The 23,555-nt window shown below is 39.5% G+C and overlaps 1 protein-coding gene across 3 annotated transcripts; it reads left to right on the top strand.

Annotated features, from left to right (window-relative positions):
* LOC101979850 (zinc finger protein OZF-like) lies at positions 1-23,549 on the top strand. 3 transcript variants are annotated; one of them, XM_026778397.1, is made up of 4 exons: positions 111-201; positions 1,968-2,058; positions 6,967-7,089; positions 18,740-23,549. In XM_026778397.1, exon 4 carries the CDS (start codon positions 18,775-18,777, stop codon positions 20,416-20,418), a length of 1,644 nt encoding a protein of 547 aa, XP_026634198.1. In that variant the 5' UTR covers positions 111-201; positions 1,968-2,058; positions 6,967-7,089; positions 18,740-18,774; the 3' UTR covers positions 20,419-23,549. The 3 variants fall into 3 exon arrangements, with proteins under 3 accessions (XP_026634197.1, XP_026634198.1, XP_005371940.1); XM_005371883.3 differs by having other exon boundaries at positions 6,967-7,093; XM_026778396.1 differs by lacking the exon at positions 1,968-2,058 and having other exon boundaries at positions 1-201; positions 6,967-7,093.
* Positions 23,550-23,555: the final 6 nt, after the last annotated feature.

Here is a 23,555-nt window from a genome sequence, read left to right as displayed (position 1 = left end):
GCGGAGGCGAAGCCACAAGTGTCAAGACCCCTTGTCTGTGGTTGCACCGGGGCCTGTACCGTGGGGAATCGTGTGGTGTAGTCTTGGGTGCGGAGGACACGGCCAGGTGTCGCGGGGACGCAAAATCTCCCTGGAGCCAGTGTCGCCGCGCAGGGCGGCCTGGGAAACTCAGCAGCGCAGTGGCGGCCTTGGACCTCCCAGGTCAGAGGAGCTGCGGGGCTTGGACGTAGGAGGGAAGGGACCAGACAGGAGAACATACGAACTGGAATGATCCTGTTTTATTCCCATTATCTTCTGATGCCAAAATATTCTTATAAGAACACTTGCGTAGAATATTTGAATGTATCTGTTGATGTGTGCAAACGCGGTTCTGTTAGCAACTGTGGAAACGACAAAGCTATTACAATCGTGCGTACTAACTTACGTGTCATACCTCTCCCCTCTGCAAGAGATTGGCATATGAACCTGACTAGATTTCCGTTGTAATTTTAGTTATTAATCTGAAAGGGACGCCTGAAAATTTCGTTGAATCTGATTTTTTTTTTTTTGCGGGTTCCGCAAGTACGGTTGTAAACAATCTTTAAAAGTAAACTTATTTATCGTTAAGTTTTCATCGTGAGACTTGCCTTTTGTGCTGTAAATACAGTATTCTGAAAAGTCCTTGCTGACTCGATGTCACACAACTTTAATCCCAACACTCAAAAGGTAGAGGTAGGTGGATTGCAGTGAGTTGGAGGCCAGCAAGATCTACATAGTGAGTTCTAGGACAGCCAGAACTTCATGGTGAGGTCGTGTCTCAAAAAAACAAAAAAAATTAAAACAACTACAAGAAAAAAAATAGACAAAAGAAAACGAAATGTGTTTTATTGTGCATGTGCTGAATTTGTAATGTTGCAACTTAGAGCCTAAGAAGAACAGCATGCTATTTTATAGTATCAGATCACAGTATATTCACAGTTAAAATAGACATTATAAGCCAAGTGGGGGCAGCACATGCCCTTAATCCCACCACTGGGGAGGCAGAAACTGGTGGATCTTGGAGTTCCTTGCTAGCCTGGTCTACAGAGTGAGTTTAAGGACAGCTAGGGTGACAGAGAGAAACCCTGTTTGGGGAAGAAAAACAAAGAAAAAGAGAAAAAATAAATAAAAGGTATTATAGTGGCCTCTGCTGCCACCTGGGGCCTTGGTGATATCCCAGCACCAGCTGCTTCTAGGAATTACGTGTGCCACACTTTTACTGTCCATTTTTCAGTTCAAGGACATTAAGGTTGTTTCCATTTTGTAACTATTGTGAATGAAGCAGCAATGAATACAGTTGAGTAAGTAGCATAGGATCTGTTTAGTAGAATGTTAAGTCCTTTGAGCATATGCTAAGGAATGGAACAGCTTGGACATGTGCTGAATTTATTTAACATGAGGGTTTATTTATTTAATTGGTGAGTCTATTTTAGTTTTCAGTGTGTCTAGTTTTTTTTTTGTTCATGGAATTTTTATTTTCTATAGTTTTGTTTTTATGTGGTTGCTGGTTGTACTGTTCATAGTATTCCTCCTTTTCTTTGACAATTAGTGTTTTGCTATTTTGTTCATGGTTGATTACATCCCAGTTCACATGAAATTTATTATATCCCATGTTCTCAGGGATTATTCCTCTGACTGTCCTGTGTTTGTGTGTTACTGTTGGCAGTGCTTCTTTAGTGACGTTGTTTGTGTTAATTCGTGACTATCTTGAAATGCATTTATGTCTCCATCAATTTTAAGGAGTAGTTTTCTTTGTGCAACAAGATGCTTGATGGTGATTTCCTTTTCAAGATTCAAATGTTGTTTTATGCTACTCTGTTTTGGGGATCATTGATCAGACATCTGGTAGAAATCTGTTGCTTTGGTCTTTTCATGTGGTTGGACATTGTATTCTAATGACTTTCAGTATTAATTTTTGACCCTTCCTTTTTGACCCCTTGATTTAAAAGCAAGCCATCTATCTATTCATTGTTCCTGAAAGAGAAACTCAAAGAAGAGAAACAATAAGAAATGGCTAATTCTACAGCAAACATGCCACAGGTCAGTGGTCCTTTTTACTTTTTATCAAATACATTTTATTTTCATACATTTAGTTTTCTTCTTTTAATAGTTTGTTTTTAAATTTTATTATGAAAAATGATGCAAACAGACAATATCACTCATTGAAACTAAGCAGACCCAAAGACTATACAACTCAGTGTATTTTTATATAGTCACAGTAGTCAGAGAGAACAGAAGCCTTGGAGTCTTATGTGGGATTTATTTTATATTTTCACAATCTATTATATTTTTATTTACTTATCCACCACCAAAACTTCAAAAACCTTTGATAAAAATAGAACTAGGAAAGCACTTCGTATTATATCCTTTTTCATTATATCCTGGTCTTCATTACCTTCATTCAGTCCCTGATCATTTAACCTTTCCTGTTCTCTTTTCTCCATGTTGTACTGGGCCCTCATATATGTTGTTTCTATATACATATGTTATTGGGTAGATTCTGCCTATGAGCAAAAATGTTGTGTCTCCTTTCTAAAAGTGTGTGACTGCCTTTAATATTACACATTTAGGTCTGTCCATTTTCCTGCAAATTTTTATTTTATTTTTCTCTTTAGCTGAATTGTACTCCATTTATACAATTTTAATTATCCATTCATCTGTTGATAGATTAATTGTTTGATTCCAGTATTTTTTCTTTGGTGATTAAAACAGCAGTAAACATGGGGTAGAAATGTCTCTGTAATGGGGCATATTGTTCTCTGGATATATGGCCAGGAGTGAAAGAGCTGGCTCATGTGTTATATCTCTCAATTTTTTTCAATAACCTGCATACTAATTCCTACAATGGCTGTATTAGTTTGCACCGTCTAATTCATCAACAGTAAATAAGGATTTCTTTCTCTTCATATTCCCTTCAGCATTTATTGTCAGGTTTGTTGAGGACAGCCATTCTACCTTGGATGAATAGTATTTCCAAGTATTTTTAATTTTCTTTCCCATATGGCATTTTTGGGATCCAGAACACTTTTTTGAATGTTTATTGGCCATTTGTGTTTCTCTCTTCACAAAGTGTCTATTCAGTTCATTTGCCCATTTGTTAATTGTCAGTTTTACTTTCTTGCTATTTAATTTCTGTCATTCTTGCTAAATCCTAGGTATGAGCTCCTATCCAAAGTGTCGCTACAAATTCTCTCCCATATTGTGGGTGTCTGTGTGCTTTGACTGTTTCCATTGATAAACCGAAACTCTTTATTTTCATGTAGTCCCATCTGTTGACACTTGGGTCAGTTCCTGTGTTGTTGGTGTTCTTTCTAATCAATAAGTCCTTGCCCGTGCCAATATTCTGATGGATATTCTCTATGTTTTCTAGGTTTCTGTGTTTCTGACTTAAAGTAAGACTTTTGATCCATTTTGAATGGATTTTGTACAAGGTGAAAAATAAAAATTTGATTTCATTCTCCTGCTGGATCAAATTTGACCAGCACCATTTGTTGAAAATGTCATATTTTTGTAATGTATCTTTTTGTCTCTGTCAGATTTTAAGTAGGCATAGACTTTTATTTTCTTTTTGGGTCTTCTATTTTTTCATCCCTTTTCTGATTTTATGATGATACCAGGCTATATTTATGACTACAAATTTATAATATAATTCCATAAATCCTCACTTATATCACTTTTCTCAATTTTTTCCTTCCCAGATTATTCCCATCCCCCACCCCCAGGACAAATATCTCACATGAACTTTATTACCTTTAATTTAAATATATTTCCACATTGACTTATGAACAAAAAATATATTGGTGCCTAATTGTTGTATAAAATGGACTATATCCTTATATATTGTTGAATAAGGGTCCATGTGCCATGTAGCCTCTATTTGTGAGATCTGTCCCATTTCCTTGAATCCTGGTTATACTGTGACACATGGATTGGTTTCACAACATCTTAGAAATGTATGGAGTTAAAAGAGACTTAAATCTTGGTTTTTTTTTTTTTTTTTTGGTTTTTTCGAGACAGGGTTTCTCTGTGGCTTTGGAGCCTGTCCTAGAACTAGCTCTGTAGACCAGGCTGGTCTCGAACTCACAGAGATCCTCCTGCCTCTGCCTCCCAAGTGCTGGGATTAAAGGCGTGCGCCACCATCGCCTGGCTTTAAATCTTGGTTCTTAGTACTAAATAATACTTGATTCCTGATACTAAAGTTTTTTTAACATACTATATAGTACAGAACGTGGCAACTCTGTGTGGCTTGATTTTACTATGAAGCTGACGTTCTTGAGTGTAGATTCAGATTGTTGTACCATGAATAATAAAAACCCAGAGACAGATATTGGAGTTCAACCTGAATATCAGAGCAGCAAAGCAGCCAGCCACTAGAAGGACCTTTTACCTCTACCAAATCTTCAGACCGAAGGGGTGAGATCCTGTCTCCACGAATCCTCAGACTCCTCACTCCACTTAGTTCTTGTCTCTTTCCCTTTATATTCCTCTCTTGGCCCAGTCATATCACTCTTGTCTCAACTTTTCTAGTGCTGGGATTAAAGGCATGTGATCCCAACTGCTGGGATCTTTGTGGGAGTTCTGTTTCTTTTTTAGACATATTTAATCTTGTGTAGCCATGGGTGGTCTTGAACTCACAGAGATCTGTCTGTCTCTGTCTCCCAAGTCCTGGCATTACAGGTGTGTGTCACACTTCCTGGCCTGTATAACTGACTTGTGTGGTTGCTTTGCCCTCTGATCTTCTGGCAAGCTTTACTTATTAAAGTAAATTTTTCCTTTGTCTTTTTCCCCCCAAACAGCATTCCTCTGTGCTTTTGGGGTTGGACTCATTGTGTAGCATTATGTGGAATGCTTTAGAAAAAAATGTCTTGAGGTCATTGACTGATTGATGTGCTGAAACAATCACTTTGATGCAGAAAGAAAATTCCTCATGATTATTATTTTGCTTTAATGTCTTTCTGTTTGACTGTTAGCTCTCTATGCCTACCCTGAAGCTACAGTGTTTTAAAGAAGAGATTTTAGCTATGGGCTTTGACCTGAGGTTTACATTTCTATTTAATATTCATGGCAGGGACACAATATGTCACTGCTTTGCATTTTCATAGAAATAACAGGAGAATCACAAACACTCTAACCTAAAATCTGCTAGACAATATAGCATAAGTACTGAAAAAGAACACATAGAAGACTATCAAATTCAGACACAATAGCTCACTTTTTCTCCTAAGCCATTCTTCTGTACTGTCATATTTGCAAGGCTCTGAAAGTATCTGTAATTTGCAGATTTTAATATATTTGTTTACTCACATGAAATCTATGTCATTTTGTTAATCCCATTGACAAGAATAAGATCACTATCACAGTATGACTCAAATTTGAAGTATGCTTGTTTTTTTTATTGAGGTGTACCCACAAGCTGGCCAGCGACCCCTCCTTAGGTTAACGAGAGCAGCCCCAACTTTTCCTTAGGTTAAAGAGAACAGCCCTGAGCCCCAAGTCCATCTTTTGGGCCTCTTTCAGGAGTAAAGTCACAAATTGTTTTATAGAAGGGAGACAATGGAGCAATAAGAAAATAAAAAAATCTTTTTTAAAAAAAATCAAATAGTCACTATGTAATTAGGGAGGGGTAAGGGAGAGTAAGGATATTCTCATAAACAAATCAAGGTCGTAGGTTGGTATTGGGAGAAGCCGCTAGTTTGTTTCTCAACCATCTTTACTCGAAATAATCACACAGAAACTATACTATTTAAATCATAGCTTGGCCAATCACTTAAGTGTATTGCTAGCTAGCTCTCATATCTTAAATTAACTCATTTCTATTATTTTCTATTTTACCATGATGCTTGCAGTTTTCTGGCAAAGTTCTGTTGCATCTGTCTCCAGCAGTGGCTACATGGCTTCTCCCTGACTGCCTACTCTCTCTATATATCTCTTTCAGCCTGGCTTCACTCTGTTAAGCCATTGGCCGAAAGCAACTTTTTTATTAACCAATGGCAATAAAACATATTCACATCATACATCACCTCCCCCATTAGGTTGGGGAAGGTCAGGTTCCAGGAAACAGTGCCCCTCAACTTTCGCAGTAAATAGAAGCTTAATTTTAGAACTAGTGTATAATGACTCCTGCCTTCAAAATGAAGTTGGGCAGCTTCCTCAGCTTCTGAATAAATCCACAGTTATTACACTTGCATGTACATGCTTAGCTATGACTTAAACAGTATTTGATTTGATTTTTTTTACTTCCTCCAATTTTAATTACTTTTTGTGAGTGAAGTGAAATATTCTTCAAAACTTCTAAAATTGTCTATGTTGGCTTATGCATGTACTTAAGAAAATTTTAAATAATATCAAACGTGGCTGTTGTGGATTTTTTTATCTGCTTTATAGTAGCCCAGATATTCTTATAAAATTAATTTCTTAGAATACTTGATTTGATATGTTAATATTAAATGGACAGTATTCAGTGCTATTACTATCTTTCTTACTATGGGAAAAAAAGTAAAATCAGTCACATATTCTGCCTTCCATACTTACCCCTTTGCTACTTAATGGTGTGGCATTGGACCTAGAGTTTACACATTCCAACTAAGCCTGTTAAAATAGAGTCATGTAAGGCCCAAGTACAGACAGGATTGATTCAGTGTTACGTTTCCTCATCACAGAGTTCCCTTCTCATTCATGTCTGCTACGATCCTGTGTAACAAAACATACCATTCATGACAAATAGTTAATCATGTCCCAACTGTAAATCTCTGCTATTTCATGTATACTGCTTGTAAGATTATTCTGTCATCCTGTTTTTACAGAGTTAAAAAAATCCATTATAGGATGTGACCATATTTGAGATTAACGTTTTGAGTAGTTGTCTTCGTTCGTTTGCATCCTGTCTCAGTATGTTCTAGAAAGCACCTTTCCCGGCATCATGTGATCAAAATGTACTTTGTGTTTCAGGGTCTGTTGACTTTCGGGGATGTAGCTGTGGACTTCCCACAGGAGGAGTGGGAATGCCTGGACTCTGCTCAGAGGGCTTTGTACATTGATGTGATGCTGGAGAATTACAGCAACCTGGTCTCAGTGGGTGAGAACATTTTGCTTACAGAATTCCTCATTCATCCTTCATACGTACTGACTTCATAGGTTATAAACTCTCTGTTAAGCTGTCATTGAAACTACAGGAGACTAGGAAATTTTGATAGTAGGAAGGAACTTTTTCATGGCATTTAGTTTTTTCTTTTCATTTTCTGTTTTTGAGAACCCTTCATTTAGTTTCCAAGATGCATTTATGAACTCAGTAGCGTAGAATATTTCCACCAGATTCTTAAACCCCCATGTCCTTTGTAGTTGTTTAGCGGTGGCTATGAGAATGAATCACAGAAAACAGCAACCCCACATGGGAGTTTATTGATAGAGGGGTAAGGGGGCTTTTGTGACAGCCAGCTGGGAAAGAGAAGTAGTACAGAAGAGAGGGATGGGGAAGGTGCAGGTAGAACTTGTTTATAAAGGGCCCTTTTTTCATGCTTACAGAGCCTACACAGCCTCATAACACATGACTTAATGACATACGGCTTTGGGCTGACTAAGTATTTGCCTGAATGCTGGCATATAGATCCTGTTGCCTACAGGGGGCTGGCCAGCTTAATGCCTAGATCCTAACATTCCCACTTTTGTTAATTATTAAAAGGTGAGGAATTAAAGAGCATACTAGGTAGGGCAGGGATTGGGGTGCCTACTTCTCAAGACTGCTTTCTGCTGACATAGGGGATGTCAACCATCTTTGGGGGGACCTGAGTGCTGGCCATGTCCTGGGGTAGCTGGTGTTTTCGCTGCCATTCAGGCTATGTGGAAGTGTTTGGTGTCTCTTGGACCTGGTGAGATGCTGTCATAGCAGAAGATAAAGTTAAATTTAGGGAAAATTATTTTCTTACGTCCTGGAAATTGAAGGAGGGGAGTGTCAAGACCAGGGATAGGTGGGGAGACTTAGGCTGTCTATTGACAGTACTTATCTGGAGTGCATCTTACCTGTTCTAAGAACTTTGAAGGCTTAATATAATAGTAACAGAGAGAGATATCTGGAACATGTTTTATTCTTTTAAATGTTTCAAATCATGTTTAAAAAAAATTACCAGTTAGCTTTTGTCTTTACAAACCTTAAAGCACCTGTTCTTTCCCCATCACCATGGCATCACCTTAACATTCAGGAGACACAGGTGGTTGATCTCTGAGGACTGTTAATAGTACAGAATTGTACTGAAATCTGTTTTGTGAGTTTTCTTTTTTTGAGTCTTGGGGTATGAATATCTCTGGGGTGTTGTTTTCTCTTATGAACTCAGGCATGTTTGATAGTCTTGTGCCTTCAACTCTGTGGCTAACAGCTGATAGTCCTGTAACAACAATTGACTTGTTTGATTAGAAGTTTTGAATAAGTCATTGGTGATACATAGACAGGAAATCAATCGAAGCAGGGTGTTATTAATATAAACAGGAGAACATGGATCAGCCTGGGGGAGGAAGAGGACAGTAAGGGAAGCATATGGGGTTCCCAATCTGGCAGAGTACAATTGTGGGGTAAAGCCTCATTCTTCTGAAATTGGGGATAAGGCAGTTGATCTTGGTGTCCTCTGAAACTTAAGGGAGCAGGGTCCTGTCAGAGTTGCTGTGTATGAAGAAGGATGAGCTTGAGGTGGAGGGGTAATGGGTTTGAGATGACATAAATGAATGCAATAAGGAAGGCCCTTAAGCTGAGTGGCTGTTGGAGTTACAAGAATTACTTTGTAGGGGCCCTGCCATTTAGGAGAAAGACGTGAGGGGCATTGGTCTGGAGGAGAGAAAAGGACCTGATCCCCAATGTTGATCAGAGATAGATAACAATCATACATAGTTGAGGTAGAGAGTAGTCAGTAAAGTTCCATAGATGGGAACAGAGGTGATAAAGTAAAGGGGTGAAGAGGTGGTCAGGGAGACTGGGGCTTAGAACTGCTTGCCCATACACGGTATCAAAGGGTAAGATGGGAAGAGGTCATTTGGGGAGAGCCTGGAGCCTGAAAAGAGACAGAGGCAAGAGCTTTTACTTAGTCATGGTGACGTTCCTCTGACATTTTATTAAAAATGTTTTTTTAAGCAGCAGTTAGTTCATTCTATTTTTCCTGAGGACTGGGGATGGTATGGGATATGATAAATGCCAAGGGGTGGTGAGAGGTTTAGATAGTTTGAGAGGTCTGAGAAGTAAATTTAGGACTGTTGTCTGACTGAAGAGAAGCTGGAGTTCCAAACTGGAGGATAATCTCCCTGAGAAGGAGGTCCAAGACTACTTGAGCTCTCTCTTTTTTAAAATTATTTATTTTTTATTGAAAATCTCCACCTCCTCCCACTTTCCTCCCCTCTTCCCTCCCTCTCCAGTCCAAGGAGCAGTCGGGGTTCCCTACCCTATGGGAAGTCCAGGGTCCTCCCCTCTCCCCCCAGGTCCAGGAAGGTGAGCATCTAAACAGACTAGGCTCCCACAAAGCCCGTCCATGCAGTAGAATCAAAACCCAGCACCATTGTCCTTGGCTTCTCCATCAGCCACATTCAGAGAGTCCGGTTTGATCACATGCTCCATCAGTTCCAGTCCAACTGGCCTTGGTGATCTCCCATTAGATCTCATTAGTCTCAGTGGGTGGACGCACCCCTCGCTGTCCTGACTTCCTTGCTCATGTTCTCCCTCCTTCTGCTCTTCATATGGACCTTGGGAGTTTTGAGCTCTCTTGTTAGAGGTTGGAAATGCTTATATCCAGCCTGAGAATGTGTCCACTAGGACCAGGAGATATTTAACTCTTCTGACTATGAGCAGGTGAGTAAAATCAAGTTGCCAGTCAGTCCCTAGGAGGGAGCCCCTGGCTTGGTGTATAGGAAAAGGGAGGCTACAATACCTGGAATCAGGGTCTGACATCTGACAAGTTTTACAAGAGACAGTAATAGTTCTTAAGAAATGCAAGCCATCAGAAGTGGGCTGGAGCTGAGCCTTGACCAAATGAGAAAGAGCCTGCGTATTAGGATGAAGGAACTGGTGTAAATGGGACAGAATTTGTCAAGTATCACTGGGTGATTGTGGAGATGTGGGTTGCAGAGTTTGGACTCCCTGTATTGGGTAAGGTGAGTCTGGGCTGGGCCCTGGAGGGCTGCATCTCTAGCTGCCTTGTCAGCCTGGCTGTTTCCCCTAGAGATAATAGAGCTTTTGGTTTGATGAGACCAGCATATAGCTTTGTGGAGATGGGAGGCTTTCAGCATGGTGATAATCTGACCTGAGTTTGTTATACGTTCTGATTTCATTGTAAATAGCCTACACTCTTTCCAGATATCAACACAGGATATGAAAAGCATGTTTAGAATCTCTGTAAACTTTTAGGAACAATCCTTGTGCCAATTGGAAGGCACTGGTGAGAGCTATTAATTCAGGCTGTTGATTAGTAGTGTGCAGGGAGTGCCTGTGCTCCACTACCCCAGTATCTGATGCTATGGCTTAGCCTGTTCTTCGTGTCCCCTCACATAAAAGGATTCTCTCATCTGTGTGACTGGTGTAGGTGGCCTGAGGTGCCTTCCTGTATGTGGCAGTAGTTCCACTAGGGTTTCAATGCAAGAATGAGAAGGGGGGTGGTCAGTGTTGGGTTGAGAAAGAAGATTTGAGATGTTGAGGGTGGGCAAGATTGGAAAGTAAATGTGCCATCTTATACTAGTGCCATCTGGAATGAAAGAACTCAGGAGGTGGGTAGAGTTTGTAAGCCTTTATAAGTTAGGAGATAGGACACGTTGTTGGAGGAGAAGATAGTGGCAGGTGAACCATAGGTTAGTTTGTTTTGATTCACGAATGAGGAGCTCCGCAGTTGCTAAAGCAAGTATGCAGGGTGGCCATCCCTGGGTGGTTAGATCTAGGTTTTTTTTTTTTTAACAGGTATACTGTGGGTGCAAAGATAGGTCCCAGCTGGTGGCCTAGGACCCCAAGAACTATTACACGTTTTCTTTTACAAAGAGGGAGGAAGGACAAGTTAGGGCTGGGAGATGAAGAGCTGGAGCCTAGAGAAGAGCCTTTTGGAGCTTCTGAAATGGCTTAGTAACAGGATTGAAGAGAGGTTCATGTGGGGGACCCAAAGTTGCCTCATATAAGGGGCAAATCATGATTGAAAAAGAGGGAATCTGGGAATGCAAGAAGCCAGCTAGTCTTAGAAACAATAAAATTTCTTTTTTAGTAGAGGGGACTTTAAGAGACTGGAAAAGGTGTTTTCTGTCTAAAGTAATAGCTTTGTGAGTTAGGGTAATGGTTAGTCCCAAGTAGGTGACCTGAGATGAGGCCATTTGGGCCTTGAAAGATGAGACTCTTTAGCTCCTGTTGAACAAGAAATTTAGACAACCAGATGTGTTAGTTTGGCTAATTTCTAAGGACAGGCTACAAAATAAAATATCATCCACATACTGTATAGTTTAGATTTGGGGGAGAGACAGAGAGAGTAAGTCTGAAATCAGAGCCTGACCAAATAGATGTGGGTTGTCTTGGAAACCCTGGGGTATGATAGTCCAAGTAAGTTGTGTGAAGAGGTGAATGACAGGGTCAAAAGTGTTCAGGTAAAAGCAAAGGTATTTTGAGACTGAGAACTGACAGTGATAAGGAAATAAGCGCCCTCGAGACCCAGAATTGAGAAATGAGAGGTCTTTGAGGGTATAGTGTAGAGAAGGTTGTAGGGATTAGGTACCATTCACTAGAAGGGAGCTAATGAGTTAGAGGTCTTGAACTAGATGGTAGGTTTTGTTAGGTTTCTTAACTGCAAGAATAAGGGTGTTACCTGGAGAGGATATAGGACAAAGTAGTTTTTTTTTTCCTAGGAGGTCAGAGATGATAGGTTTAAGTCCCGTAGGGCTCAAGAGTGGAAATGCGTACTGGGCTTGGGTAGTGTACTGCTTAGGTCTTGTAATTGAATGACGATTGGGGAATGGTGTCCAGCAAGAGAGGGCTTTTGGGTTTCCCAGACTTGGGGGTTCACCTGGGATGCTAGTAGAGGAAAGGACATGTTCGAATCTGTAGGGTGTGTACCTAGGAAGAGGAGGAGGAGGGTGAGTCTAGGATCAGGCAAATGTGGAGAGCAAAAGAAATAGAAGCTCCTACTTTGGCTGAAAAGTCCCTTTCCAGCAAGGGGACAGGATAGGTTGTCCTGTCTAAAAATAAGTGAGTGAGAGGAATGCCACTAAAAATGTAATTGAGTGGTCAGATATGATGAGGCAAGTAAAGCTGTCCCCCACCCTGACAATGGGGAGATGGGAAGAAGAGGTAGGTCCTCAAAATTCCCTCAGGACCGAATATGTGGTACCGGTGTTGAAGAGAAAATAGATGGATTACATTGATACCAGGATGTCTACCTGAGGCTCCCTGTCAGATGACAGTGGTTGGGTCAAAAGAGCCTGGGTCCCTTTAGTCATCCATGGCTAGGCCTACCAGCTTGGCTGGAGGGTAGTCTATGTTTGATGTCTCCATGCCACAAGTGCATGGGGGCAATCGATTGACCAGTGTCCCTCTTGAAGATACTTTGGACATGGCCTAGGGGACCCATGGGGATTAGGGGAAGCCTGGGCCCAATTACTTTCCTGGCCACATTTGTTTAAGGGACTCTATTGCTTTCATAAAGTCACTTTTTTCCACTTCTTCTATGTTAGGGTGTTCCAGTCCTTCTGTTGTAAGATCATTGGTTCTGGTGTTTTCATGTTGTTTTTCAGATTATTGGGTGAATTCTTGCCTTGGCGCCTGCCCATCTCCTCCTATCAATGCTATCTGATGGGTCTTTTAAAACCGGATCAGGTTTCTCTGCTGGCCAGGGGCTCCTCTTACAAAATGCCCTTGCTCTGTTTCCTGGCTCCTGCCAAGAGCCAAGATCCCTCTCACCCCTCAGAAGGGTCTTCAGGAATAGGACCAGGCTCCCCATTTGCCAGGGACCTCGCCAGCAAAAGGCCTACCTCTTTGATTTAATTGTAGTGGGGCAATCTGCTCTTGGTGTTGCGTGCCGGGTCCCCGCCACCTGCGTCTGCCGCCACGCCAGTCCCCGCCGGTCCCCTCCTCCTTCCTGGCCACATTTGAAGCTGGGACTCGGAGATACTCACTGAGGCTGTTGGGATGGCCTTGGCCAGCATTTGGTATTTTTGTTCGCGGGCTTTCTCATATCTCCCATGATATAACTTAAAGGCCAGTGCTAAGACTTTTTTCTGAGACATTAAGGACCTTTTTTTTTTTTAATATTTAAGTTTGGCACTAATGTTGGAGAAGCTCTGGAAAAAATAGGTCTTAAGGAGTTGTCTGCCCTCTGGTTGTTCAGAATCTAGGTTAGTATATTGTAAGAGGGCCTTTGGGAGGCTTTCTGGGAACTGAGACAGATTTTCCTTCCCTGAACTATTTCCTGAAGTTTCTTGTAGTTCATTGGCATAAGGGTAGACTTGCAGAGACATGCCAGGAGGCCGGTTGTAAACTGATCTCTAGCTAGAGTGCTCCCTGGAGTGTATTATAATCCCATTGGTGTCACAATCAGGGACCACCTCTTCCCCAACTGGATGTGCTGCATTAGTTTGATGAACCTTGTCTGCATGGGCTCTAGCGTGTTTCCAAACTTGCCTGCATTCCTCAGGGAGTAGGTTGTTAGGTAAAATCATATATATGTTACAAAAGGTAAGACTATAAGTTTGCATTATATATTAGAATTCCTTTATGAAAGTGGTAGATTTGGAGGTATAAAAACCCAGTTTTGTTTTGTTTTCTGTTTGGGAGAGGTTTGCCATAAGAAGGAGATATGTACCTTGACCAATTTATTCACTCTGGCTACTTCTTGGAAAGGGAGAACTGTTACCAGACTGGTTGGTGTAGGGTGTGGCACACCATGGCATCAGAATGAGTGACAGGAGGGGTGAAAATGGGTGCAAGAGTTGGGCAATTGGAGTGGTCCATTGCTGGAGAAGAAGAGGCTGTTTTATAGAAGCATTTCAGTTTTAGGAGGTCCCATTTATTAATTGTTTCTCTCAATGTCTGTACTACTAGGGTTCTATTTAGGAAGTGGTCTCCTGTGACAGTGCGTTCAAGTGTACTTCCCACTTTCTCTTCTATCAGGTTCAGTGTGGCTGGCTTTATGTTGAGGTCTTTGATCCATTTGGACTTGAGTTTTGTGCATGGTGATAGATATGGATCTGTTTTCATTCTCCTACATGTTGATATCCAGTTATACCAGCACCATTTGTTAAATGTGCTTTCTTTTTTCCATTTGATATTTTTTGCTTCTTTGTCAAAAATCGGCTGTTCTAAGATGTGTGGATTAATATCCAGGTCTTCGATTCGGCCCCGCTGGTCCTTCTGTTGGTTTTTATACCAATACCAGGCTGTTTGAGAAAGACACTTAAGGAAATGTTCAACATCCATAGTCATCAGAAAAATGCAAATCAAAACAACTCTGAAATTCCATCTTACACCTGTAAGAATGGCCAAGATCAAAAATGCTGATAACTTAGGCTGGAGAGGTTGTGGGGTAAAGGGAACACTCCTGCATTGCTGGTGGGAATGCAAACTATTAAGCCCCTTTGGATGTCAGAGTGGCAGGTGAGAGGGACCATGAAAAAAGCCTAGCAAGTCACAACACCAAATGTAGTTGTGTAGCTGTGGCTGGGGAATGAGTCATGGAATACAACAAACCCACATGGGAATTTATTCATAGAGAGATAAAAGTGTGATTTGTGACAGTTGACCAGGAAAGAGAAGTGCTACAGAAGAGGGGGTGGGAGCAGATGGAGCTAGCTTAAAAAAGAACAAAAGCCCTTGGAGTATGATTGAGCATCCTTTGTATTTATGCCCAAGAGTGTTATTGCTAGGTCTTGAGGTAGTTTGATTCCTGATTTTCTGAGAAACCGCCATACTGATTTCCAAAGTGGTTGTACTAAGTTTGCATTTCCACCAGCAATGGAGGAGTGTTCCCCTTCCTCCACATTCTGTCTAGCATGTTTTTGATCTTAGTTATTCTGACTGGTGTTAAATGGTATCTCAGAATTGTTTTGATTTGCATTTCCCTGATTGCCAAGGATGTTGAACATTTTCTCAAGTGTCTTGTGGCCATTTGAAATTCTTCTGTTGAGAATTCTCTGTTTATATCTGTACCCCATTTTTAAATTGGATTATTTGGTATTTGATGTCTAATTTCTTGAGGGTTTTTTTCCCTTTAGTTCTTTATATATTTTGGAAATCAGTCCTTATGTGGGGTTGGTGAAGATCTTTTCTCATTCAGTAGGCTGCCTTTTTGTCTTATTGACTTTGTCCTTTGCTTTATAGAAGCTTCTCAGTTCTAGGAGTTCCAATTTATTTATTTTTGCTCTCAGTGTCTGTGCTACTGGTGTTATATTTAGGAAGTAACCTCCTGTGCTCATGCATTGAAGGCTACTTCTCACTTTCACTTCTATCAGGTTCAGTGTGGTTGGATTTATATTGAGGTCTTAAATCCATTTGGACTTGAGTTTTGTGCATGGGAATAGATGTGGATCAATTTTCATTCTTCTACATGCTGACATTCATGCTAGCACCATTTGTTGAAGATGCTTTCTTTTTTCCATTGTATATTTTTAGTTTCTTTGTCAAAAATCAGGTGTTCATAGATGTGTGGATTTTCATAGCTATATGGATTAACATCCGGATCTTCAATTCGATTCCATTGGTCAACCTGTCTGTTTTTATGTCAGTACAAAGCTGTTTTCATTACTGCAACTCTATAATAGAGCTTCATGTCAGAGATGGTGATACCTCCTGAAATTCCTTTATTGTACAGGATCGTTTTGACTATCCTGGGTTTTTTGTTTTTTCATATGAAGTTGAGTATTGTTATTTTCTCCTTTTTTATTGTTTTTATTGAGCTATATATTTTTTTCCACTCCCCTTTCTTCCCCTCCCCTTCTACTTTCTCCCATGTTCCCAAAGCTCCCAATTTACTCAGGAGATCTTATCTTTTCCCACTTCCCATGTCAATGAGATCCATGTAGGTCTCTCTTAGAATCTTCTTTTTTGTCTAAGTTCTCTGGGATTGTGAATTTAGACTGGTTTTTCTTTGCTTTATTTCTAAAATCCACTTATGAGTGAGTATATATTATATTTGTCTTTCTGGTTCTGGGTTACCTCACTCACTATGATGTTTTATAGGTCAATCATTTTGCCCACCAATTTCAAGATGTCATTATTTTTTTCCTCTGTGTAGTACTCGATTATGTAAAAGTACCACATCTTCTTTATTCGTTCTTCGGTCAAGGGGTACTTAGGTTGTTTCCAGGTTCTTGCTACAACAAATAATGCTGCTTTGAACCCAGTTGAGCACATATCCTTGTGGTATGATTGAGCATCCTTTGGGTATATACCCAAAAGTGGTATTGCTGGGTTCTTGAGGTAGGTTGTTTCTGAGAAATTACCATACTGATTTTCAAAGGGGCTGTACCAGTTTGCACTCCCACCAGCAATGCAGAAGTGTTCCCTTTACCCCACATCCTCTCACGCATAAGCTGTCATCAGTGTTTTTTATCTTTGACTTTCTGACAGGTATAAAATGGAATCTCAGAGTTGTTTTGAGTATTGTTCTTTGAGGTCTATGAAGAATTGAGTTGGTATTTTGATGGGGATTGTATTAAATCTGTAGATTGCTTTTGGTAAGGCTGCCATTTTTACTATGTTAATCTACCTATCCAATAGGTAGAAAGAGGAGTAAAAAGGGGATTCGTGACAATTGTCCATGAAAGAGAAATGATGAAGAAGAAAGGGTAGGGGGAAGACAGAGCTGCATAAAAAGGTCCCTTTGTGCATGTGTACAGAGTCTTACACAGCCATTTAATGCATGCTGTATGAGGTATGGCTATAGGACTCCTGGGCTCACTAAGTATTTGCCTGAATGTCAGTGGATACATCCTGCCAGCTGACAGAGCAAGCCAACATAAAGCCTGGGTCCTAACATCCATTGTTGTATTTTACATTGTTTGAATTGTGGGAAAAACTAGAGTTATGCAAAGTGATAATGCTCCCTAACCATGCTAAAAATTCTGATAGGAAATAACTTGTGAAATCATTTCTATATTCTTCTACATTGTATTCTCTTCATGTAGTGGGCAGAGTACTGTGTTAGATGTCTGTATTTTTTAAAATTCTAGCATGGATCATGGGTCATGGGTTACCTCACAGAACACATAGATTATTATATACAGGGTAGGCCTGGACACCTGTCTGAAGAAAATGAGATTGCTTTGGAATGTGGAAAGGAGAGAGCAGCCACAACTAGGGTGAGCTAGAATAACCAGGACAATAGTGATGGCTTCCAGTGAACAAGAAAGTAAGAGCTATGAATGTTTTTGCAGTATATAATTCCATTTGTGTTGATGAAGGCTGCATTTGTTCCCAGCTACGTAGACCCCAAATAATCACACAGAAACTGTATTATTTAAATCACTGCTTAGCCAAGTGTACACTTGACTTAAGTGTATTTCTGGCTAACTCTTTTATCTTTAACTCATTTCTGTTAATCTGTGTATTGTTACATGACTGTGGCTTACTGGGTAAAGTTCCATCCCCAGTGTCTGTTTTTGGTGGGGTATATGGCTTCTCCTGAATCTGCCTTCTTTCTCCCAGCATTCAGTTTAGTTTTCGCTGCCTTCCTCTACTCTACCCTATCACAGTCCAAGCCAGCTTCTTTATTCATTAACCAATAAAAGCAACACATATACAGACAGTCTTCCCATACCATACTTGCATGAATTCCTGATCATTTAACTTAATATAGTGTTCTGATCCCAGGATGCATCCTGCCTTTTGTAACTATTAGAAGACATTGTGTCTATTGCACCTGAATTATGGTGACTTAATACTAGTGCAAAATGCAATTTTATTTGAATATGACGATATCAGACTAGAATTATAAGCTTAATGTGAGTCCAAGAAATAGAATTATTTTCTAATTGTCTTCCTTGTATGCATATCTTCGTATTACATCCTTCATTTTCTTTCCAGTGGAGAACACACAGACTTCTAGGAAATAAACTCATGAGTCTATGTGCAGAGTGGACTTGAGAGTAACCCTATGAGTAAAGTTAAGAAGCACTGCAGTGTGTGGAAATCAAGCAGTGAAGGATAGACCTTGGCAGCCCCGCTTCAAACAGTCTAGAGCCTCTGCTATCCGGCAGAGTACTTGCTTTCCATCCATCACATTTGAAGAATCTAATGCCTTGTTTTAGAAAAAATAAAATAAACCTCCCGATGCTTTTAGTAGTTCTTTAATCTTAAATGGAATTGAACCATCTACTTAGTAAGTACAAATACCATGAACCTGGAATTGAATTACACTCTTCTTCATCAATTTCACAAAAAAAAAAAAAACTAGCTTAAAATATAGACATGTCTTCTAAATAAAATCAGTCAGTGAGCTCTATCCCAAAGCTCATTATGGGCAGACCGTCATTATTTTTCCATGGTTTTCCAAGTTAGATATTTTCAACAAAGATGGGCTATCTGTTATAAATCACTGACCTTTGAAGGCTGTCATGTGTTTTTTTCTGAGAATCCATACAATTACAACAAATGAAAGATATCAAATTCTGGGAGTTCTAGTCTAAATAGTCCCATGTTCGTTTATCTTAAAAGGGTGCCTAGGGAAACATTTATCAAATGTTTAATCTTGGAACAAGCCCTGTTAATATGACTTGTGCTCATTTTCAGAGAACTATTGCAAATGTGATCCTGCCCATCAACATATGAATAATAAAAAAGAGTTTTCTCAGTGTAATCAGCCTGACAAAATGCTCCATGACCCCTCCAAAGGTGCAGTTTCTAGAACAAGTGAACCTGCAGAAAGCTCTAAAAATGGTACCTGCAGTAATCACAGGAATGCCTCTGTTGACTCATCGAACCTAGACAGACATGAAAGCATGCACATTGGAGAAGAACCTTGCAAATCTAAAGACTGTGAGAAATCTTTAAATTTGAGTTCCGACATTATTCAAGATCAGAGTCTCCACACTGCAAAGAAAGACAACAGGCAGGAAGAATATGATGATTATTTCAGGTCTGCCTACAGTCTTTTGCAACAACCAATCTTCATTGGAGATACACCACACCAGTGTGAGAAATGTGGGAAATGCTTCAGTACTGCCTCAAGCCTCACTGTACATCAGAGAATTCATACTGGGAAAAAACCCTATAAGTGCCACTTTTGTGGCAAATCATTTAACCAGTGTGCAAATCTAAAAACACATCAAAGACTTCATACTGGGGAGAAACCTTATAAATGCAAAGAATGTGGAAAGTCATTTCCTCAGTTGTCAGCACTTAAAAGCCATCAGAAAATGCATACAGGAGAGAAGCCTTACAAATGTAAGGAATGTGACAAATCCTTTGCCCACTGTTCCAGTTTCAGGAGACATCAGAAAATCCATGCTGCTGATCAACATTACACTTGTCAAGAATGTGACAAGGTCTTTCATCAGCTTTCACATCTTAAAAACCATTACAGACTCCACACTGGAGAGAAGCCTTACAAATGCAATGACTGTGACAGATCCTTTACCCACTATTCATCATTTAGAAGACATGAGAAAACTCATTCTCTAGAGAAATTTAATGAATGCAAAGAATGTGGTAAGTCCTTCCTTGAATTATCACATCTTAAAAGACATTACAGAACTCATACTGGTGAGAAGCCTTACAAATGTGAGGTCTGTGACAAATCCTTTACTGTGAACTCAACTCTTAGAACACATCAGAAAATTCATACAGGAGAGAAACCTTACAAATGTAGGGAATGTGACAAATCCTTTATCAAGTACTCACATCTTACAAGACATCAGAGTGTTCACACTGGAGAGAAACCTTACAGATGTAAGGAATGTGACAGATCTTTTACTGAGTTCTCAACTCTTAGAGAGCATCAAAAAATTCATACTGGAGAGAAACCCTACAAATGTGGAGAATGTGATAAATCCTTCATCCAGCGTTCAAATCTTAGAATACATCAGAGAGTTCACACTGGAGAGAGACCTTACATATGTAAGGACTGTGGAAAATCTTTTACTAAGTGCTCAACTCTTCAAGCACATCAGAAAATTCATACTGGAGAGAAACCTTACAAGTGTTTGAAATGTAACAAATCCTTTACCCAGGACTCACATCTTAGAACACATCACAGAGTTCATACTGGAGAGAGACCTTACAGTTGTAAAGAGTGTGGCAAATCTTTTACTAGGCGCTCATATGTTAAAGCACATATGAAAATTCATACTGGAGAGAAACCACACAAGTGCAAAGACTGTGACTTTTCTTTTATTCAGATGTCAAATCTTAAAAGACATCAAAAAATTCATGCTGGAGAGAAACATACTGTTGTAAATAATAAGACATAGCATTTTCCGGTACTCTGCTTACAAATCACAACACTATACAAAATAGAGACATAAAGATAAGAAACATTTGGAAGCCTTTAATGAAGGTTTAAATTTTAAAAAATACCTTAGAGTTTATGTTAAATTAAAATTATGCAAATGAAACTGTGAGGAAAGTTTTTATTTTTGTGTGTATGCTTGCTTTGCTGCAAGTATGTCTGTGAACTAAATATATGCCTGATGCAAGCAGAGGGGTCATCAGATGTTTTGAAGCTGGAATTAGGGAACTGAACACCGGTTTTTAAGAAAATCAGTACTCTTACCCAATAAGCCATTTCTTCAGTACCAAGTAAAAAATGTAATAAAAACTTGTATCTTGTTCAACATCCAAAAATTCATAATATTGCCAGGCAATGTGGTATACCCTTTTAATCCCAGCACTCAGGAAACATAAGCAAGATCTCTGTTAGTTGGAGGACATTATCACCACATATATATTGAGTTCCAGAACAGCCAAGACTACATAAACCCTGTCTTAAAATAAAAAACAATAAGTCATATAAAGTAACAAAGTATATGACAAAAACCTTTAGCTTTTTTCTTTAATTGTTCTGTACATGACAAAATTCATAATTCTGAGAAACCATATAAAGGTATCTCATGTATAATCCTCATGTCTTGCTGTTCATTGGAAATTACACTCCTCAAATGCATTGATTTTTACAAATTCTTTACATCTTGCTGAAACTGCAGAGATAAAAGAAAATTCATCATGAAAGAAAATGCTCTGATAAATTCTTTTATTCACTCTCAGAATCTTCATACTAGAGTCAAACCATACAAATAACAAGAAGGTGACTAAATGCCATGTTTTTTACCATGACATGAATTCCTCTCCATTGTGTTGGCTTTAATTCGGTGTCCCATTCTTTTATAGCATTTGTGTTCTACTGTTGCCTCGTACTGTTTTTTTTTTTTCTGTAACGTGGGTTGCAAAATGATAGGTTCCCATATAGCTTCTTCATAGTCATTTCATTTTGTTGACTTTCAGCAGCCCAATCTCTTCCCACCACTGCAGTACATATTTGAAATATTCACCCCCCAGGATTCCCAATCTCTAATTTCATATTACCTATATTCTACTCTTCTCTCTCTTCCTGCATCTCTTCACTAATGGTCCATCTCTAGCTCTTGTTCTTACTTAAACACACAATGCAAAATGTTTGAAACCGAGAACCACATATAAGAGAAAACATGATGGTTGAATTTGGGGACTTAGGTAATTGTACTCATGGTAATTTCCAGTTGCCTACATTTACATCTTGATTTTACACTTACATTTTTATTTATACCTGAGTGATATACCAGGTTATATCGATAGGCATCACATTTTCATTTACTAATATTTCAGTTCATGGTAATCTAGGTTGATATCACTTCCTAGATACACTGAATAAAACAGTATTGGATATGATGGGCAGTTGCTCATTGGAAAGGATGTAAAGTCTTTGGAATTCATGCCCAGGATAATTGTTGTGTCTGAGTTTTCTCTGAGATTAAATCGTTCCATCTAGGTGGAATCTTCTTAAAATATAGAGTGTTAAAAGAGAGGTAAAGGAACAGAATGGGAGGTGTTCATTCCATCCGAGAAGTTCCAAAAGCTTAGAAATAGACAAAATAGCTTTAGAAAGTCACAGAAACTGGCAATCTGCTCAAGTACCTTGCCTCAGGCATATATAACCAGTAAGGACTTGTCACTGTCAGACAAGCTGAGCTGCATAGAAGATGCTCAGACCAGCCATCAGGCAGCCACCAGTCAAGCTGTCTGGACTAGACAAGACAAGCTTCCTGGAGGATGTAGTGAGTGGCTTGAAAGACTTCTAACCTCTTTTGAATTGTCTACAAGCTGTGCAGTGATCCTTAGATTTCAAGGTTCATTAGCCATTGCACTCCCAGGATGAGGCAGCTGTCACACTTGTGTTTTTTTTCTTTCATTTATGTATTTATTTGAGAACATATACACTGATTATCATAGTTGATTCTCTACTTCCCACTCCCACAGCAGTGTATATGACCTTCTTTCCCCATATTGATGTCAATATTAGTTATCATTTCTATTCTTTATGATGGACATTGTACCTAGGGCAGCATGGAGGATTAAAAGAGTCTTAATCTGCCTTTCCTGATAATTATATGACTTTTTTGTTTGTTTTAGTGTCACTTTGGATTTGTTGTTGGTTTTTTCCCTGTAGTAATTGGAATGTAATTGACCCCTGTAATCTCATAGGAGTGCCACTATTGTGAGATGTGGGCTTGTTGGGGTGTGTATGTCCATTTTTTGAGGAAGTGTATCACTGTGGGGGCAGGCTTTGAGGTTTCCAAGGTTCAGAATAATGACCAGTATTACAGCTGACTTCCTGTGTTGCCTTCAAGATGTAGGATTCTCACCTCCTCCAGCACTATGTCTGCCTCCATGCTGCCATGATCTCCATCATGATAATAGACTGAACCTCTGAAGCTTTAAGTAAGCCACCCCAATTACATGTTTTTCTTCAAAAGAATTGCTGTAGTCATGTTCTCTCTTCACAGAAATAAAAACCCCAACTAAGGCAGAATTTCATACAAGGGACTGGAATATTGCTGTAACAGGCCTGACTATGTATTTGTTTGGAGTGATGTGGACTTTGGGACTGAGGATTAGAAAAGCAGTTGAATGTTTTAAGTACTGTTTAATGTGCCATACTAGTAGGAGCATGGAAGACAGTAGTGCTTATTTTGATTCAATAACTCTGGGAATCAAGAGGTTTCAGAGGATAAGGATGTTAGTGTGTTGTCTAGAGACTGGTCTTATGATATTTTGGTGAAAATAGTGGCTGCTTTTGCCCTTGTCCAAAGAGTCTGCCTGAAGCTAAAGTTAAAATTTTTGGATTAATTTTATTGTCATAGGAAATCTAAAAACACCATAGTTCAGGCTCTGTTGTGTAGTTATTAGTGGTGACTCTAAAGAAGATTTATAATGAAAAGGAGCAAACTGTGCAGGGTAAATTACAAAATGTAAATCTTGAAGAGAAAGCACTAGTAAGTGGAATGAAACTAAATCCTGTGTTCAACGAAGTAAACGGAATAAGAACTTAAGTAAAGGGAGTGATGACCTCAGG

The sequence above is a fragment of the Microtus ochrogaster genome, unplaced genomic scaffold, assembly GCF_000317375.1.
Source record: "Microtus ochrogaster isolate Prairie Vole_2 unplaced genomic scaffold, MicOch1.0 UNK134, whole genome shotgun sequence".
Lineage (NCBI taxonomy): Eukaryota > Metazoa > Chordata > Mammalia > Rodentia > Cricetidae > Microtus > Microtus ochrogaster.
The sequence above is the reverse complement of the archived record's forward strand: the minus strand, read 5'-3'. Positions and strand labels throughout refer to the sequence as shown.

Excerpts from the sequence above, each read along its gene's own strand:
- LOC101979850 (XM_005371883.3), top strand. The coding sequence starts at position 2,029 with ATGGCTAATTCTACAGCAAACATGCCACAG. Across the intron at positions 2,059-6,966 it reads CTACAGCAAACATGCCACAG|GGTCTGTTGACTTTCGGGGA; the intron begins GTCAGTGGTCCT and ends TTTGTGTTTCAG. Across the intron at positions 7,094-18,739 it reads CAGCAACCTGGTCTCAGTGG|AGAACTATTGCAAATGTGAT; the intron begins GTGAGAACATTT and ends GCTCATTTTCAG.